Source organism: Orcinus orca, chromosome 3 (genome assembly GCF_937001465.1).
Source record: "Orcinus orca chromosome 3, mOrcOrc1.1, whole genome shotgun sequence".
In the NCBI taxonomy this organism is placed as follows: domain Eukaryota; kingdom Metazoa; phylum Chordata; class Mammalia; order Artiodactyla; family Delphinidae; genus Orcinus; species Orcinus orca.
In genome coordinates, this window is record NC_064561.1 from 5,124,312 (window position 1) to 5,137,117 (window position 12,806).

The following is a 12,806-nucleotide window of genomic DNA, read 5'->3' on the forward strand; positions in this document are numbered from 1 at the left end:
TCACGGGCCCAGCCGCTCCGCGGCATGTGGGATCTTCCCGGACCGGGGCATGAACCCGTGTCCCCTGCATTGGCAGGCGGACTCTCAACCACTGCGCCATCAGGGAAGCCCAGTCACACAGCTTTTAAAACATATTTGAACTCAGGCCTCTTACAGATCTGCAAGTTCTCTTTAACATTAAAAGCCACACGTTCACCCTTTGTGGGATATGCGAGGGGGCATGTGGGAGAGGGCGTCCAGAGCCTCCAGACATCTGGGTCTTCTAGTGTGGGGAGGAGGCTGCCCTCCGCCAGGATCAGTGTGCCTTTTTAGGGCACAGGGTGGGTTCTTGCAAACCAGGTCCCCTCCTGTGAGGCAGGGTGCAGGTCCCCACTGCATTTGGCTGTGTGCGGAAGCTTGGGCGGCTTCCTTGGTCTCCATGGAAGCCTTGGTATCCCAGCGTGAAGACGGGGGCAGTCTGTGCTCTCAATGGTCAGGCTCCAGGCGCTGCGACAGGACGGTGAGGACACGCTGGAACTTCTCAAGACGTGTGGCCCACGGCGCCCCAGCTCCTTGGCTCCCCCAGAGCAGCCTCCTCAAGAAACCAGTGGTCAGGGCCTCTCTCAGCTCCGGGTGGGGCCGGAATCCTGGGGGCGGGGCCAGGTGGGGCTGGGGGCAGGGCCCAGGCAACTGCCTTGCCCCTCCCACAACTGCCTTGTTCCCTCGGGACTTTGACCCCGGAGGGACTCAGCCTGAGATTACCTGGACATCTGGGTAGGGTTAGCCGGGAGGGGGCTCCTGAGTCTGCAGCAGTGGGGGCGGGGTGGCTGAGGGGCTCGGTGGGTGCACCGGGGCAGTCTGTTCCTGGGGCGAGATCCTGGGGGACCCACTTTAGGGGTTGTGCCTGGAGATGGAGCCACGCCCGAGGGTGGGATTTGGGGTCCGGGCCGTCCTTCGCGACAAACTTGGGGGGGGAGGAGGTTGGCCCATGTTGGAGGGACAGGGGGGGCTAAGGTCACCAGTGAAGGCAGGGACGACCCAGGTCGGGGATCCTGGAGGCTGGTCTGCCCCAGGGCAGGAGAGGGGTGTGGCTCTGAGCTCTGCGGGGGCGCCGTTCTATTCTACCAGGTTGAAGGTCTGAGTCATTTAGGAGGGAGCTGGGCATTCTTGGTGGCGGATCGAGATCCTCTAGGCGCAGGGCCTTGCCAGGTGGAAGAGTGGGAGTTGGGCCCTGTGGGCGTGGCTCTGGGGGGCTGGGCCGCCCTTTGGGGGCAGTGTTTCCGTCTACACTGCAGGTTGCGGCGCGTGTTAGGGTGAGAACCCCGTGGGGCCGGGCCGTCCCAGTTTGGGTGGGGCTCTGGGAGGCGTGGTGGGAGGCTCTAGTCCCTGGCCCGGTGGGTTTGGGGGCACCGAGTTGGAGCATGAGGGGTGTTCCGGGACCCTCTGGCAACCCGGCGCAGAGGAGGCGCTCACCTCGCAGGCGCCGAGCCGCCGCCTCGCGGAATCTGGGCGCGTCCCGGGCCAGCAAACGCGCCCGGTGCAGGGTGCGCAGCAGCCGCTCGCAGCTCTCGTCCAGGGGCCCGGGGAGTTCCTCGCCCTCCAGCAGGCGCACCGCGGGCGCCACGTGCGGCAACGCCACCTCCCCCGGGTCGCAGGGTCCTGTTGGGGAAGGGTCTGGGCTGGGCTAGGGGCAGAGGGCGGGTCCTAGGGTGAAGCGGGTGCGACATACATTGGGCCGAGGCACCCTAGGACAAAGCAATGGTTGGGGTCTGGGTCAGAAACAGAGGCTTGAGCCTGGCCCAGAGCAGGACCGGGGAGTGGCCTAGGGCAGGGGCGGAGCCTGGGACAGAGTGAGGGCGGGGCCTAGGGATTAGTTCCCGACCGAGACTCGCACAGAGGGCGGGGGTTAGGGCGAGGAGGGCGGAGCCTTGCTTAAGGGGCGGAGCCTAGGACCGAAACAACGGGCGGAATGTAAGGCCAAGGTGGAGCCTAGGATAGAAGGAAGGGGCGGGGTTTGGCACGAGACCCAGAGGCCAGAGCCTAGCATAGAGCTGGATGTGAATCAGGGGCCGGGCCTAGGGCAGGGGGCGTGGCTTAGGAGAGAAGCAGGGGCGGGGACCTAAGACCCGGGCGGGGCTTAGGACCCGATTGGGATTCCGCTTAGTTACCACTCATCGAAAGATGCCACTCACCGGCGCCCTCATCCAGCGCCCGCATCAGTGGCTTCAGCTCCTGCTCGAAGGCCAGCGCAGCCTCGGTGTGGCTCCTTCGCAGCTGGCGCCACGTGCGTTCCAACCGCGACACCTGGAGGAAGAGAGCTGAGCCCGCCTCCTCTCCACTTTTTCCCATCACTTGCTCTCGGCCTCCTCCCCATCCCCGCTTCCCACGCACCTGGGGCATGAGCAAGGCGCCCATGACCGCGGCCAGTCCGGGCAGGTCTCCCGCCGCCCCTGGCCGCAGCGCCAGGGCCAGCTCCACCAGGCCCCTCAGGGCGGCCGCGCGCTCCTCCAGCGGCCCTGCGCAGCCCAGCACTGCCAGCGCCCCCGCCAGTGCCAGCGTCTCGAGCCTGTGGAGGCGGAAGGCAAGGGTCTGGGGGCAGTGAGGAGGTTTGCAATGCGGGGGTGAGGAGGGACAGTCGGTGGCATTGCCCATGCCCCACCTCCCTAGGGGACCGTGAATGGGGAGATTTGGAGACCCTAGGGATTCCAGGTGGCTGGCTCACCTCTCCAGCAGTTCCAACCTCAAGCGATGCCCATGGGGAAGTGTGAGCAGCTCCAGACCAGAGGCGACCCCCATGGCGCCCCGCTGAGCCTTGGTCACTCCCAGGAGGCCAGTCGCCTGGCGATGGGGGGCCAGGGTAAGAGTAGAGAAGTCAAGGGAGCAGGGTGAGTATACAGATGTGAGGTGGGGTTGGCCCTTGTCCTGGCTTCAGCCCCTGCCTGGGGAGGAAAAACCTCTGTAGGTGACCCACCTGGCAATCCACCAATAGCAGGTGGAGAGCGGTGCTCCCAGGATGGTGCTCCAGGAACAGGCCATGGAGAGTATGCAGGACTTCAGTTTCCAGAGGCCGATTCTGGGAGCCCAGCAGGCAGAAGGGGTTGTCAGGTGGGCAGAAAGAGACCTCTGCCTGCGGTCTTGCAAAACATCCGTCCTCCTCCTCAGCCTCCCACCATGGTGCCTCTGGCTCTGGGCAGCTGTGGCCAGCAGGTGTTCCCTGGACCCTGGGCACTCGGGGCACCAGCTCACAGTACGTTGGGGGGCATCCAGAGGCATCAGGCAGCATCAGTGAGGATGTTCGAGGTGGCTTGGTTGGTGCCTTGGCATGAAGCTGCCCATCAGAGGCCCTGAGGCTGTCAGCAATGGACCCCAGGGGAACGGGCACCTTTAGCAACATGGAGTCACTACCTGTCCGAGGCAGGGCAGATGCAGGCATAGTGGAAGCTCCTGGGTGTCATACAAGAGGGGGTGAAAGAGGTACACAGAGAAGATAGCTGGGAGGGGTCAGTGGCTTCATGGGCTACTAACCTCCTGGTTCATCCACTCATTCAGCCAATAACCAGGTATCCCAGCCTATCTTGGTGCGGCTTTGAAATTGAACAACTTCACCAACATCAATGCTACACACTTACCAATGGTTTGAAAACGAACTTTCTCTTGACACGTATGTAGTTTTGCAATTTTTGAATACTACATTTCAAGTTTGAATTCTTTGTTTTTGCCCCTCTGATTGAAGATGGTAAGCCCTGACTGTATGAAATTAAAATGAAAAATGTCATTCAAAATTCACAAAGCTACATAAGCATCAAAGAAACTGAATTTATCAAAATTTCAAATGATGTCTTTTGTTAAGTTTGTGGCATATTTACTTCTGAGGTTATTGCAACTTAAAACTGCACCCAGACTTTTGGGAGACTCTGTATTTACTAAGCATTTAAGTCGACCCTGTTATAGGGGCTCAAAACCTCCCCACGGTTCAGCTCTGAATAAGGGCCAAAGTCCTCATATTAGTCCAAGAAGCCCTCACAGTTTGAGCCCAATCTCTCGTGACTTCCCCCTCACTCCCAGTGTTTCTGCTACACTCACCTCCTTTTGGTTCAGTGAACAGTTCAAACTCTTGTTCCGGCCCCAGGACCTTTGCAATGGCTGTTCCCTCTGCCTGGGTCATTCTCATCCAATTATCCACATCGTTCCCTCCTTCATCTCCTTCAAATCTTTCTCCATGGGACCTTTCCTAACTACTACTTAAAATTGTAATACTCATTACCATTCGCATACTCCTTACTGTGTCCTGCTTTTAATTTTTAACCCAAAGCATACGTAATTGACTCATTTTTGTTGTTCATGGCCCTTCTTCCTCTAGTAGGATGTTGGCTCCACTTGAGCAGGGATCTTTGTCTTTCTTGTTCATTGACATATCTCAGCACTTAGCAGAGTGTCTGGCACACAACGAGGGCTCATGTTGAATTGGGGGGGGTGTGGACAGGGCAGTCAGGGTATAAGGGAGACTCCTCCTTTATGTAGGATGGTCAGGATCAGCTGCTTTGAAGAACTCACATTAGATGAGAAGGAGTCAGCCAGGTAAAGATTAGGGAATGGGCTCTCCAATGGTGAGAACAGCAAATGCAAAGGCCCTGAGGCAGGAACAAATTTGGAAGGTCCCAGCAACTGAAAGGAAGACTACGTGGCCAGAGTGAGTACGGGATGTGAGAGGAATTATTAGAGAGGTCAGCCATGGTTAGAGAACAGAGGGCTTCTTGGAATCATCATAAACCCACATTTTTAAGCACCTACAAAGTTCCTTAGTCCTGTGTTTTTTCGTCACCATGACAACATTGAGAACATCACCATCTCTTTTTTCCAGGAGGTTAAGTCACCTGCCAAAGTTCACTTGGGTAGTGAGTGGCAGAGCAACCTCTGAGCCATGTATTGTCCTGGAAGACCCTTACCTGAACCAGGGTGGTCTTCTGTTGGCTGCCCCATATGCTCCAAGCCTGCGGGCTGACTGTCACTCCGCTTCCTAGCCCTGGGGACAGAGATGGGGGAGATGTGTTGTCCTACTCTGCACAGAGCAGCCCCCATCAACACCCATAAAACCTTACATCCCATCATTCGGAACCAGTGGATCCCAACCAGGGTGCCTGATACCCCCAGGGGACACTTGGCAATGTCAGGAGACATTTTTGGTCGTCACAACTAGGGGGATGACGTACAGAGGATTCTACTGGCATCTAGTAGATAGAGGCCAGGGACGCTGCTGAACATCCTACAATGCACAGAACGGTCCCCCACAGCCAAGAATAATCTGGCCGCCAATGTCACTAGTGGACAGTGCCAAGGTGGAGAACCCTGGGGGGTGTTGGGTGTCGTCAGGGAGGTTGGGAGCCTGTGGTACCTGAGTGGCTCTGTCCAAGCCGGGCCGTCTGGAAGGGTGTCTTCACTAAAGCTGCGTCGAATAGGTCCTTGCCGCGTCACTGGCCTGGATGCCACAGCTCCCGTGGCCTGGGACAGTGTACGCTGGCCGGTCACATAGCTGCGAACCAGGGCAGGCAGGCTTGGGAAACGCTCATCCTCCAGCTGAAAGAGGGCTGTGGGCCGGCCTGGCCGGGGGCGCAGGGCCACACGGAACACCTCGAAGTGTAGGACTGAGCCCCGCCAACGGCAGGAGATCACAGGGTGGCCCCCACGGGACTTAGATGCACGAACTAAGAAGTCACCATCTTGCTGGAGGAGGGCCTCAGCCTTCTGGGGATGGAGGACAGGGGCAAGGGGTTTAGGCATAAGCCTGTATCAGTAGTTAATGATGACTCCCCACCCCGCTCCACCCACTCAAAAAAACCCAGAGACTGGATACCATTGTGTCAGACCATTTCTTCTTTTTTCATAGGCATACCTCTGGACTACATTTCCCAGGCTCCCTTGCAGTTAGCTGTCATGTGACAAGATCTGGCCAATGGTATGAGGGCAGAAGGGCTGTGGGGAATGTCCCGACCTGACCAATAAAATTCTCCTGTACAATCCTACAGGTTCTGTCCTGTCAGTTGATGTCTCCAAAGCCCTAGGGGATGGCGAAGACACAGGATGGAAAGGGCTTGGGTCTGACTCATTTTGGAGCTCTGCATCCCCTCAGGTTGTGACATGAACTAGCCCTTAAATTTTTTTTTTCTAATATTTATTTATTTAGGCTGCACCGCGTCTTAGTTGCGGCATGCGGGATCTTTAGCTGTGGTATGTGACTCTTAGTTGCAGCACGTGGACCCTTAGTTGCAGCATGCATGTGGGATCTAGTTCCTCGACCAGGGGATCAGACCTGGGTCCCCTGCATTGGGAGTGTGGAGTCTTGCCCACTGGGAGTGCAGAGTCTTCCCTGGACCACCAGGGAAGTCACACCCTTAAATGTTGATCAAGTCTGGCTGGTGACATCTTGGGAATGTTTTTTACAGCCACTAGCCAGCACTGACTTATGCAACTTCCAACCCAAGGACATGCACTCAGCTTGCTATGCAAATGTGGCTTCCAGGAAAGCCATTCACTGGGTCCTTCCAAACAGACTGTAGCCTTTAAATCAACCTTTAAAATAATGGTCAAGCAGTCTTATGCCAGCCATGGTGGCTGGTGTGAAAACAGGGGCTGAGGGCCACAACATTGCAGAGGGGAAAAGTGGAGCTGGTGATGGGGGCTGGGGACTGGACAGTATGCACAATGGGCACATGTATAGCCCTTGTTATTTGCCAGGCACTGTTTTAGTTGTAAAATGTATGAACTCACTTCATCCTTTACCAAGGTTAAGAGGTAGGTACTATTATGCCCATTTTACAGATGGGGCAACTGAGGCCCAGAGATATCGAATACCTTGCCCTAGTTCACACCCAATGTGAGTTGTAGGGATGGGACTTGAACCCAGGCTGTCTGGTGCTAAAGTGTGGTGTTTTAACCACTAAGCTACACTGCCTCTCATGATTTGATTGGATACCCCAGGTCCTGGAACTCCTGAAGGTGACCCCTAAGTTGGAGATGAGGGTGAGGAACTTTGGATTGAGAGGGAGATGGGCCCCTGGCGGCCACGGGTGGCCTGGGATCCAGAGAGAGAAAGCAGAGCCAAGGGGTGGTTTGCGGGGTCATTAGGACCCTCTTCAATCCCCAACACCATCCTCAACACCATCCCAAAGGAAGTGATAATTTAAATGTAAGAAGTGACATGCCACACCAACGAAGCTTCAAGACAGTCCCCAGCCCTTGAGCCACTCTTTCCGATAGACCTTGACCCTAAGCCCCTCATCTGGGATCCAGGAGTACCCAGTAAGTCAAAGGTCAAAGGGGTGAGACTCCCCATCAGATGGTCCTGAGGTCCTGCAGGAGGCAGCGGTACCTGGCGGGACAGTGGGCCGTGGTACCAGGGTTGGCCAGCAAAGTCCTCTCCATCCTGTGGCACCTGCATGGAGCTCTCAGGGGCAGAGGCTGCAGGGGCTGTGCTTTGTACTTCCAACAGGCCCCAGTCTTCCTCATCTGTAAAATGGGAATAGTTACTCTTGAATCCTGAGCATCCGGCTCAGCCCTTCCATTTTCCTCATGGTTCTGAAGACAGCAGCCCATATCTTATTGAACCTTAAAATGCAACTCTCTCTGTATATGCATATATAAAAGTATATATTGTATTTTAATATATAGTATATCTTTACATAAATTATATATAATATTAAAATATTTTAATGTATACTATATATTTTAATATAGAATATTTATATTTAAAATATATAAATATAATTATATATAAATATTTATATTTAAAATATATAAACATTTTTGTATAACTGTTTCTATATTTATACTTTAAGTTAAAGATGTTACCCATAGTCCGATTATATATCTTAATTATAAATTATATCTGAATTATATTTGAGATATATATATATATATATCAGATTAAAATCTGGCTATGAGTAACTTTAATTTAGAATAGGCTGTGATTTCATGGAAAGAGTCATGCATTCACTGGGATTCTTGCAAAGGGAAAAGACCTGTGCATTGCTTTCAAATGTAATGCAGTTTTTTTATGCAGATGACATACTGCTACGTTTTGGCGAAATTTAATTAACAAATTCACTCAAACCAACATTCATGGGGCACCCACTGTGTGCCAGATGCCCCTTCTCGGCACTAGAGACCTAGCAGTGAACAACACAGACCAGAATTCCTGTCCTTAGGGATGTTCTAGTAGGGAAGACAGTGATTGGAAAAATAATGAGGAAGTATAGGATAGATCCGAGAGACCTAAACAAGAAACTGAAACCGGGGATGGGGTATGAAGATTCAAGGGGTGGAGTTAAGATTTTTCCATAGGGTGGCCCGGGAAGGTCTCTGTTGGTGAACACTGGGAGGATTTTGCGGGAGCAAGCCAGGTGGTTCTTGGGGTGAAAGAAATTGTAGGCTGGGGAGAATTTAATTTACTAAAGTCCATAGCATCTCAGCCACCTATATGCATACTCAAAGATTCTTAGATTGTACAGAAATCTAACCCATAGGTGCCTTTCCAATGTAAGGCCACTTTTTTTTTTTTTGCGGTACGCGGGCCTCTCACTGCTGTGGCCTCTCCCGTTGTGGAGCACAGGCTCCGGACGCACAGGCTCAGCAGCCATGGCTCACGGGCCCAGCCGCTCCGCGGCATGTGGGATCTTCCCGGACCGGGGCACGAACCCGTGTCCCCTGCATCGGCAGGTGGACTCGCAACCACTGCGCCACCAGGGAAGCCCCATGTAATGCCATTTTTAAGGACATTAAAGGGTCATATTTTTTAGACTTGTCAGCAAATAAGCATTTGCAGATTTTCATATTTTGGAGCAGATCCATTTCCTTATTACTGCAGTCAAATTTAGGTCTCAGATGCTTTAGGACATGTTAATCATGGCGCAGGCCTCAGGCCCCGGTGTGTCTCAAGTGTCTGGTGGAAAAAACTGCCCTGGATGGGAGGGAAGCAAGCGGTTTGCTTTTTGCTTCCCCTGCCCCCAAGATCTTCTGGGCCTGGCGGGGTCTGCAGGGAAATAGCACCCGGATTCTTATGATCTGAGTCAGCTGGGCTGAGGGCCTGAAAGGGTCAGGAAGTTCCCAGACTGGCCCTAGGTGGCTTAAGGGGCGGGGGAGCTGAGCAGAGTGCTGTCTCCCGGTGCCACATACCTGAAAGCCAGGTGTGTCTCCTGGATGCCTGAGCACTTCCTGTTTGTCACCTGGGCCAGGCCCAGCCTTGGTCTTAAGAGTCCCCGGACTCCAGCTTCTTCTGTCTTAAGTGCCCCTTAGTGGGTGTGGTGGTGCGTCGCTGACAAGGCTCTGATTAGTTCAGGGGGGAGCTCAGAGTGGGCACAGGTCAGCCACAGGCCAATTAAGTCATCCACCTGCCCTGCGTCCTTTGGAATAATTTCTGGATATCTGGGCAGAAGAGAGAGGAACAGGGCAGAGTCAGGAGAGGGGGTGGGTGAGAGGCAAGCTTGGGGAAAGGAGGAAGGGGATTATTCATGCTCTGTTGGCCACATACACGTACACACATGTGCAGGAGGGCAGCCACCTGCACAGAGACACAGGGACACAGGTGGACGCGGAGCCTCAAACTTGAGCAAACATTGACTGGTTGAATGCTTACTGCGTGCCAGGCTCTGTTCTAGACCCTGGAGAAACAGTGATGAATGAGACCAAGGCCCTTCCGGTGGGCAAGACACAAAACAAATAAGCGCAGGATGAATGAAGAAGGTAATATCTAAGGGTGAACAATGAAGGCGATAAAACAGGGAAATGTCAAGGAGGCTGGCTGGGGCAGGCCACCTTAAACAGGTAGTCAGGAGGCTCTCTCCCACCAGGTGACGCAGGAGCTGAGACCTCAGTAGAGGGGAGACAGTGATGCAAAGATGTGGAGAAAGAGCAGTCCAGGTGGGGATACGGCAAGTGCAAAGGCCTGGAGCTTGCTTTTTACATCTTACATCATCAGGGAGACTGGTGGGGCTGCGTGCTGTGAGCCAGGAGTGAAGTGGAGAGCAGTAAGATAGGCAGAGACGATGCAGGAACTGGTGGACCTCGAATTTTCATCTCAGTGGGGTGGAAGGGCAGCTTCGGGACGGGACGGGTTTGAAGTGAGGGAGGGGCACGATCTGGTCTGTGGTTTAAAAACACCGTTCACGCAAAAGTGGAAGCAGGGAGGCTTTCCGTGTTGCACAGAAAACACGCTTGGAGGAGGACGCCCAGGTACACGGACACGCGTGATACACAGCGTCCCAGTCAGGCGACCCCTTTTACGTTCGCGGACGCACGTGGACAGACACCCAGATCCTCCCTGAGAGCTGGTGGCCCCACGTGGAAAAGAGAACTCCCTGCCCCAGTAATCTCCCGGTCCTGGATCTGCCTGGGGCCCCTCACTCACCTGGGCCGGGACCCGCGGAGCTCCCAAGGACCTGGGGCCTGGCGGAAGCCTGAGGCTCTGCGGCTCCCGACCCCTCCCTCCCCGTCCCAGCCAAGTCCAGCCTTCACCCACCGCGCCCGAGGGGAACCGAGCCCCAACACCTGGTCCCTCCCATTTAAACCCCGCCCCTCCAGGCCCCGCCCCTTCTCCAACCGTAACCTCCGGGCTCTCACCCCGCCCCCTTGTTCTCGCCCCGCCCCCTTAGAAACTTTCTTTTCGCTAACCACGCCCCCTTCAGATAAAACCTTCTTCCCGTAGACCACGCCCCCTTGGGAAACTCCGTTCCTACTAGTGGACCCCGCCCCCTTAAATTTGCCCCCGCCCTTCTCGGGCTGACCACGCCCACTCATCTCCTCACTCCTCTTTTAGTTCCGCCCCTTAGAGCCAGGCCCCTCGATTCCGCTTAGGGCCTCCGGCTGGTCCTAAGCATCCCTGGCCCCTTGGGAAGGGGCAAGGCGGTGTCTCCTAAGCCCCTCAGTGTTCCGGGCAGGGGCGGGGCGGTCCCTACGGGCTCGCTCGCCTGGCAGGGAGTGGTGGCGGCTGTGACGTGACCGGGTGAGCTTCCTCCAGACCACCCCCCTCGGTTTCCGGGAAGGAACCCCATTGGGTGTCGGGTTTTGTGGAGAGAGATGCGGGAAAACACGACAGCCTCTCCTAGTAACAGAACGTTGGAGCTGATCTAGACTCTGGCAGGACTGGGGGATAAACTTTCAGGTGGTTTCCTACGTGGAGGGAAGGAGGGGAGGGGGGCTTCCATCCTGTCGCCCGGAGACAAGGGTGAGAAAGGTGGGGGAGGGAGGGATCTGGAACCAGACAGAGGACGCTCTGGCCAAATTTACTGAGAGCGCATAATAATAACAACAGAATTGAAAGCAGTAGCTGCAGCTAACATTCATTAAGCGCTTACTGTATGCCAGGACTGTTCTCTTTGCTTGCCCAGCTTCAACACATTGCATTTTTACGTAGACCTCTCAATGAGATGGGTACTGTTTTCATCACCCCATTTTCTAGATGCAGAAACTGAGGCATGGGACAGCTCAGCCCAAGTTTGCCCAAGTTTGACACGGCTTGTGATTGGTCAAGGTGGGATTCAAGCCCGGAGCCCTGGAGCGCTATCCTGTCTTCCTCTGATCTTTGCAGCCCCACCATCTCTGACCCCTACCGTAATTCTAAACGGTGAAGGTTACTGTCACTCACTTTACAGATGAGAAAATTGGCGCATAGAGAGCCACGGATGGTTGGGGAAGAAAGTTTTGGTGCCTGTAGGATCGTAAATCTGGGAATTTCCAGGCTGGGCTTCCCCATTTGCCAATGTGGAAGAGACTCCAGTCTCAGGACAGGCTGAGGGGTATCCCTTCCTTGACCCACCCCCCGCCTGGTTTTGATACAGTCAGAGGGTAGGGGGTATGTCCAGTGAAAGGAGTCTAGCGCCCCTTAGTGGTTACAATAATTAAAAAGGAAAATCCGGGGGGTGGCTCGGGTGGCGGGTGGGGTGGGTGGGTGCTTGTGAGACGGAGGGGGGAGACTACTCACAATCTAGTGGGGTGGAGGTGGGTAGAGAGACCTCGTAGAGCACATGATTTCAGATAATGATAAGGGCTACAAAGACAGTAAATATTTGCTAAACCAATGAACGACACTATCAAAGTCCAAAAAAAGAGATGATGGTGGCCAGGGCCATGGAAATAAATGAACGGATTTGGGATAAATGTCAGAGGTAGAGCCATAGAACTTTCAATTATTCATTCATTCTTCATTCAACAAATATTTATGGAGCATGTATATGTGCCAGGTGCTGGGGGGAGTGGTTCCAACACCAGACACAAATTTCTCAATACACAATAAAGAAATAAGTATAATAAAATAACAGGTGGGGAAATGGGATAGGGTGTGATGGGGTGGGAAAAAAGGCTGTGATCTGAAATGGAGAGGTTTGGGAAAACTTCATGAGAAGATGATCTAGAGCTAAGATTTGCAGGAAGTGAGGGAGCTGGCCGTGAAATTGCCTAAGGCAGAGGACTAGCATGTGCAAAGGCCTTGTGGCAGGATGCTAGGGCAAACTTCTGGGGCTACCTAGTATGTTGGAAGAACACTGAGGAGGCCCGTTTGGCTGGAACAGCGCAAAGTGGGGGAGAGTGGGAGAAGTAGGGCAGGGAGGTGATGAGTGCTCATGCAGGCCCTTGTGGGCTGCAGGGATGACTTTTATCCCAGACGAGGGGGGCTGTGGGGGCATCCTGACTTGACTTAGGTGTTCATAGGTGCCCTCTGATGTGGGGAGTACAGATTGTGGGGGGGGTGAGGACAGGAGCCCGGCCATGGGGCAGAGGACACTGTGCTGCTGGTCCAGGCTGCCAAGGTTGGGGGCTGGATGAGGGTGGAGGCGGAGGAG

The 12,806-nt window shown here is 54.5% G+C and overlaps 1 protein-coding gene across 7 annotated transcripts; it reads right to left on the reverse strand.

Moving 5' to 3' along the window:
* Positions 1 to 108: 108 nt before the first annotated feature.
* On the reverse strand, positions 109 to 10,509 carry SH2D3A (SH2 domain containing 3A). 7 transcript variants are annotated; one of them, XM_033400920.2, is made up of 11 exons: positions 10,379 to 10,507; positions 9,148 to 9,396; positions 7,346 to 7,482; positions 5,372 to 5,721; positions 4,926 to 5,002; positions 2,951 to 3,423; positions 2,702 to 2,817; positions 2,371 to 2,545; positions 2,172 to 2,283; positions 1,453 to 1,638; positions 109 to 571 (listed from the first exon to the last, which is right to left on the reverse strand). In XM_033400920.2, exons 3-11 carry the CDS (start codon positions 7,412 to 7,414, stop codon positions 309 to 311), a joined length of 1,821 nt encoding a protein of 606 aa, XP_033256811.1. In that variant the 5' UTR covers positions 7,415 to 7,482; positions 9,148 to 9,396; positions 10,379 to 10,507; the 3' UTR covers positions 109 to 308. The 7 variants fall into 7 exon arrangements, with proteins under 7 accessions (XP_033256811.1, XP_033256813.1, XP_033256817.1 ...); XM_033400926.2 differs by lacking the exon at positions 10,379 to 10,507 and adding an exon at positions 742 to 883 and having other exon boundaries at positions 330 to 571; XM_033400924.2 differs by lacking the exon at positions 10,379 to 10,507 and adding an exon at positions 742 to 883 and having other exon boundaries at positions 386 to 626.
* Between the last annotated feature and the right edge of the window lie 2,297 nt (positions 10,510 to 12,806).